The 6,402-nt window shown below is 53.1% G+C and overlaps 1 protein-coding gene across 1 annotated transcript; it reads left to right on the top strand.

Annotated features, from left to right (window-relative positions):
• Nucleotides 1–386: 386 nt before the first annotated feature.
• Nucleotides 387–1,981, top strand: LOC34617801 (40S ribosomal protein S3a). Its single transcript, XM_026336850.1, has 4 exons — nt 387–549; nt 866–1,139; nt 1,402–1,637; nt 1,872–1,981. The coding sequence occupies exons 1-4, from the start codon at nt 387–389 to the stop codon at nt 1,979–1,981; spliced, it is 783 nt and encodes a 260-aa protein (XP_026192635.1).
• Nucleotides 1,982–6,402: the final 4,421 nt, after the last annotated feature.

The raw sequence follows: 6,402 nt of genomic DNA, 5'->3' as shown, positions 1-6,402 counted from the left end.
GGGCCGATGTATAAGCAACGGGAAATAGCGATCTCAAGATTTCAGAGCACAGCCCCGACTGCCCATAGAAGTCGTGAATGTGTAGGTTGCGCCGTATAGTGAATAGGGGCACTACGAAGTGCCATGACAGCTAGTTTCAGCAAAGAAAGATATGTTAGCCAGGAGCTCAATGTGAGCTGCCTGGGATGTCGCGCATGATCCTGCTACCTTTTTGGCAGCTCTCCGTGGAGGGCCGTGGGGGACGCATGCACTACTGCGGCGACGGTGGTGCGGCACCCCACGGCTGCGAACGGCTGAGGTGTTTCGGTGTGGGTTTACGATATTTTGGTTCGTTTGTGGTTTTTGTTGGGGATCCCCTGAAGCATTTTGCCTATAGCTCTGCGACAATGGCGATTGGAAAGAACAAGCGCATGAGCAAGGGCAAGAAGGGAGGGAAGAAGAAGGTGGGAGATCCCTTCTTGAAGAAGGAGTGGTATGACTTGAAGGCTCCATCCCTCTTCCAGCAGCGCAACTTCGGCAAGACGCTCGTCACCAAATCAGCGGGGACTAGTACGTTTTTGAGGAACAGCATTGCCTTCCCCCGCCGGCCAGCTCAGCCCCTTCCCTGGAACGGAGATGCTGCCAGCGCAGCTGCAGAACACGGTTTTGTTTACCATTCTTTGGCTTGCATTCCTCTTTCCATAATGCCTTTAGTATTCCGCATGCTCATCTCGGAGGCGGCTATTGGCATTGCCTGTCGGCTGGATCGCGCGGGGTGTATCCCGTGTGGTCTCCCTCCCTAAGGGGTGCATGCGCTGCAGGGAGTTCAGATGGGATAGTTTTGGCTGCTGTGTATTTGTTTTTCTGCGATTTTGCTTCGCCTTAGAGCTTGCGGTGGACTCGCTGAGGGGCCGCGTCTATGAGGTGAATCTGGCTGATCTCAATCTGGATGAGGACCAAGGGTTCAGAAAAATCAAGCTACAATGCGAGGAGATCCAGGGCCGGAGCTGCCTTACGGACTTCCATGGCATGAATATCACCAGGGATAAGCTGTGCTCCCTCATCAGAAAGTGGCACTCCCTCATTGAAGCCTTCGTAGATGTCCAGACACTCGACGGATACACGCTCCGCATGTTCTGCATCGCTTTCACCGAAAGACGGTGGGCACTTTTCCGTAGAGGCCGGACGGGTTTAGGCATAAAAGGGGTCGCTGCATGTTTCCACGGGTTTCTTTGTTTCACAGTTTGGTGCTTTTGCATATTGGGTCTGCAGACAATCGGGCTAGGATGAGATGGCATCCTGAGCGTCCATCACCGTGCAGTATTTCACGCCTTCTATGCATGCCGTGTTCTTAGCTGTAGTAGCTGTGCTTCGCGCTGGTACATTATTGTGTTTGCTGTTCTGCGTTTTTGCTGCTTCCAGGCAAAACCAGATCAAGAGCACCTGCTATGCACGCTCGTCTCAGATCCGGGCGATCAGGAAGAAGATGGTGAGCATTATGGCCGCCGAGGCATCCAAGTGCCAACTGCGTGATTTGGTGAAGAAGTTTATACCCGAGTCCATCGGAAAGAGCATCGAGGCCGCATGCAGGAGCATATTCCCTCTTCAGAACGTCCTGATCCGCAAAGTGAAGGTCATCAAAAAGCCCAAGTTTGACTGTAAGGATGCGTGTGCATGCACGGGGCGTTACTAGCGCACTGCCCGATCTCTGGGCGGTTTTCTGGCGCCAGTAAGGGCAGAGGGGAAGCGCTATGCCACGCAGACAGCTAATCAACTACTCGTTTTTGCCCGTCGTCGTGCTATCACGTAGCCTATGCAGGCGCGCGCGTAGAGACGAAAGGGCTGGACACATGTATAAGGCTGACGGGCCCATTGTGTTGGTGCATGCGCAGTGACCAAGCTAATGGAGCTTCATGGCGACACGTCCGAGGACGTGGGCAAGAAGGTTGTCATCGAGTCTGCTGCCTCGCAGAACACCTTGACAGCCGAAATCAAGGCCTAATTGCAACGATATCTACGTAGGTCGACGTATACGTACACGCGAAGGGCGCTGCGCAGCCCTGTCGCTGCTCTTCTCGTCTATTGTTGCTGCCGCGCCCGCCCGCCTGGGAGTAACGGGATGTTCACGTTGCTTTAAAAGCGGCGCTTGGGGCCGGATGCGAGACGGACTGGTTTAATGAGGGCAGTCTCTTGCGATACCGAGCTCGAGCAAGCGAACAAGGCTTTATGCGCCACAAGCAGTCACGAAACTGAGGAAGCTTCAAGCGAGGAGCTGAAATAGAGGCGCACCCGCCGAGCCTTTAGTTTAAAGCACAGTTGTAGCTGGACGGTTGCAGCCCGTCGTGGAACATTTGCCGTTGCAGATCCTAAGCACGCACTACAGAAAGTACTCGTGAGCTGTTGCTGGGGCCTTGGGTTTAGCGCTTTCTACGAGTAGAGGGTTGGCTTGGGGAGGGGGGGGGGTGCCTGCCTTGGATGCAAGAGACCAACACGTATGACATGGGTAGTGATGACTTGCCTTGGATCCTCGGGCACTCTTGGTGCAGGATGCGTAGTGCCATTTTCCAGAAAGCAGGAGGCGCGCGGCACCGCCACTGCACCTTTCGGTGTGGAACTTCACCCGCATGGCAGTCCGCGAAGCGGGACAGAGTGTACGTTCGGAAGAATGCGCAGGTGGCATCACCAAATGGGGGGAAGCAGACACTTGGCTACAAGAAAAAGGTTCCGCGCTGTGGGGCCCCACAAGGGTCCTGTGCGGGCTGTTTCCGGCAGTGGTTCCCCTTGCGTGTTGATGCACTTGCCATGGATGTGGATAGGGGTCCAGCCCTTTGACTCTCTCCCCACAAGAGCGTGGGCCAGGAGAGGCAGGCTCGGTGTTGGGTACAAGTCCTACCCACACACACGCAGGAGATTCGCGTGTTTGATTATTTGGGAGGAAGCCTGCCCTTTCAAAAGGTGTGTAACCGCTTCGGGGGGAGCAGGGGTAGTGTTTTCAGTGGCCTTGTGCCCTTTTTGTAGTCTTGTTGGGAAGGAATGAAATTTGAGTTGCATCATCAGTATCCACCCCAGAAGCGTTGTCGGAGGGTTGGCTTTTGATCCTTGGCCAGCCTCTATAGATGGGCCCATAAATATTGCGCTTTCGGGACGGCGTCGTCCCTTACGAGCTGAATTATCAACAAAAGGGCGTGACGAGATATATGCAGGAGGGACATCCAACGTGGTGGATGCCGTGCCCTTCATGGGAGATGTGTAGAAACTCCCAAGCAACGGAATGTGGACGGCTCCTGGGCGCACGGGGGTGCTACGATTACATGCTTCCTCCCTGCTGGCTAATCTTTGGATAAGGTGTACTTCGCAATTCAGTACCCACGAACGCGCGCACGAGACAATGGCAGCAGCCTCATCTCGATACTCTGATCATGCTCGTCAGAGAGAAGGACTCCATGAGAAGCCACAGCCAACCCACTGTGTAGTCACCAATCATGGCACTGCTCTCCACTGAGTCTACCTGACGTTTCCCTGGGGAAGTGGACCATACGGCAGTGTTTTTGAGTCCTCGTTCGGGTCTCACCTGTCCTCTGGTGTACACACTATTCGAAGTATATTGGGGCAACCTTGACGGGACGTCGGAAATGCAGACACAACGGCGCTCTCTGGAACTGCCACGTAGAAAGGCATCACAAACTTTGCGTCTCCTCAAAGCTAGGGGCCAAAAGCTGCCGAGGACGAGGGATTCGCTTGCTGAGTTGCTTGGTTTCTCTTACGGCCAGCGGTTGCCAGAAGTGCCTAGTAAATCTTTGTAATGTAATCCACAGAATAGTTCTGCATTCGTTATATACAGAGACCTCACGGGCTGCCATCCCACAACGCACAGCACGCCTTCGCAAAGGAAAGGTCCTCCAAGCCCCTCTGTATGTCCATGTGCTGCCATTCGCCTTTACCTTCGGATTACGTTGGCTGGATGCTCACCCGCAACGCTTCATTGGTTTTTTCCAGCCATTTTTGCCATTCCTTTAATCGTGAGGGAGAAAAAAATTAGGGTGCGCGTCGCGCAAGAATCAGCTTCCCGCAGAAAGAGGGGAAAAGGAATGCTGTATTAGATTATCGAAACTGAACAGGAACTAACGGACTCTAGTATGCCGTACGAACAAAACGCGTTTTGCTTGCGAGCGACGCCGCCGCTAGCATACAGACATGGCTGCAGATGGGTGAGCGTACAGAGACAGTGGAAAGGAATCGGCAGATTTCGATGCAAACGCCTAGACCAATGCAAGAAGGGGGCCCTGGAACTTACGCGTGGCGAATACAAACCCTTTGGAGGCTTTCAAAAGAGTAAGCTCCTTTAACGTTGCGCTCAGAAGTGGCGTCACCGCAGAAATTTGCACTTGTTTTGGAAATTCGCGAGCTGCCTTAACAGCTTGGACACTTATTGCACCCGTCATGAAGGAATGCTTGGGCGATTCGTCCTGCCTTATTTATATTTGACTGCAACTAACTTACGAATTGGGCAGCAATTGGTTTCGCTGTTAGTATGCACTTTTTTGTTGCAGCGAGTAACTAGCTAGCTGAACGATAAAAGTCTAGAGCTGCGGCTGGAATATCGGTAGGGAGTCACCAAGCCCAACTCACAACATAATTGACAAGTTGTGGAGTGTTTCCTAAACGCTAGTCCCTTAACCTGCCCAAGGCCTTCAGAGTGTCCGATATAAGGGAAGAGGGGCATAAGGGTGCGTGTTGCTGCACCCTGAAAACACTCCGGCCATGCACGGTTCGTTACACTAAACATCTGGCGCCGACACACACAACACTGCATCTTCTTTTATCAACTATTCTTACTCTGCGATAAATAGGTGATAGGAAAATACAGACCAAAGAGTCGATTGTTTTCTAACTCCGATCTATGTATCATTCCTGTACTAGAAGTGTCTACGTGTAGCTCAGCCCGCTACAATGTTCGCGAGGCTGTGTGAGGAGCGCTTTCTATCGTGGCAGGAGAGAGCCAGCCAGCTAGATCCCACAGAGCCATGGGGTGCTAACTTTGCAATTTGAATGCCTCGTTTCACCATGAAGCTGCTTAATTGAAGATACGTGTACACGCGTGTGGGTTGCTCGTGCCTAGGGGCTCCACCAAGAGTACCAGGACAGACTATTGGCATGCATGCTGCATTTGTGGCTGTGGCAGCATTTAGGCAATTCCAGTTTTTTGTCGCTCTATGGCTGGGTGCGGTGAGCGCAGCTGCAGGTGCCTTGGGAAAGCGCAACGATCTGCAATGCATCATACTTACACTGCCTACACCCGACCAGTTCAACAAACTTTGGATCGCACCCAGCAGAGACCCTGGTACCCTCAGGACACAATTCAAGTAAAGGAAAATATTACAGCGAAGGGAATAACAGCGGTTAAGGCAAGACTGGAAATAAAGCACAAAGCAATCGAGTGAGGGAGCCGTATCTTTCTGGGTCTGGAGCTTGTCTGTCGGGTGAAAGATAAAAGGATAAGAGCGCATCAATTTATCATCTGTATCCTATGTTCACATCCGAACAGTGTGCAATTATTATTTCTAAATAAACTGAACCATAAGGCCCTGCGGAGGTCCAGGGTTGCAACAGTCCCTACTCTGCCCCTCCTGCCCTGCTGCCCTCCCTCCCCTCGCGACTATGTACTGGCCGTGCCGTTAACAGTATTGAGCGCTATTCGGGTGACCGTCCTGCCCGTGCGGTTTGTCGTTTGTTCTGTTTTCGTGCCTCTTTTACTCCGCCCTTTCGCTTGAAGAGCGAGGTGTTAGCTGCTGCGCTGCAATTTAGTCTGCAGCAACAGGAGCCGCCGCTGCCAGCCTACCGCTACTGCTTGCTCCATTGTTGTTAATACTTGGCGCCCACTGCCTGTCGCCGTCCGGAAGCGCCTTTTACACTCGCTTATATTGCAGCGAACGGCACAACAGCGTCTGAGGCATATATGATGATTCAGCGCTGCACCTCTCCGTTCAGCTCTCCAGACACTGCAGCAGCACGGCCGCAGCATGCACAGGAGCGACATACGTAGTCGGGGGGCTCCTGAATCGTAGGGTCTTCTCCATTCCCCCCGCTGGCTATTTCCATTTTTGTTGGTTCCGGCCGTGCTAAGCAGTGGTGCCGCCACTCTCGATACAGCACCTTCCCTGGTTGTGGTCGCCCTGTGTGGCTGCAGCAGCGCCGCCCTTTACGCGTCGAGTTGCGCCTGTTACGCCTTCTTTCGTGTTTCGAAGGACCTCTTTCTTCTCATCTCGTGGCGTCCACGCGTATACTGTCGCGTGCGCGCATCGGTGGCCGGAGAATTTGGCGGTGTGTGGGTGTATTTACGACGGAAGCGCACAGACGGCGTTGAAAGGGAGGCCTAGTCATGCCCTAACTGAAATTCCCTGTCCAGCAAGCACGAAACTTTGG

Source organism: Cyclospora cayetanensis, unplaced genomic scaffold (assembly GCF_002999335.1).
Source record: "Cyclospora cayetanensis isolate NF1_C8 unplaced genomic scaffold, CcayRef3 CcayRef3_contig_15, whole genome shotgun sequence".
NCBI lineage: Eukaryota > Apicomplexa > Conoidasida > Eucoccidiorida > Eimeriidae > Cyclospora > Cyclospora cayetanensis.
This window is presented reverse-complemented; position numbering and strand designations above follow the sequence as displayed.

Coding starts and splice junctions, on each gene's coding strand:
- LOC34617801 (XM_026336850.1), top strand. CDS start 387: ATGGCGATTGGAAAGAACAAGCGCATGAGCAAGGGCAAGAAGGGAGGG. Junction 550..865: donor CACCAAATCAGCGGGGACTA/GTACGTTTTTGA, acceptor GCTTCGCCTTAG/AGCTTGCGGTGGACTCGCTG. Junction 1,638..1,871: donor CAAAAAGCCCAAGTTTGACT/GTAAGGATGCGT, acceptor GTGCATGCGCAG/TGACCAAGCTAATGGAGCTT.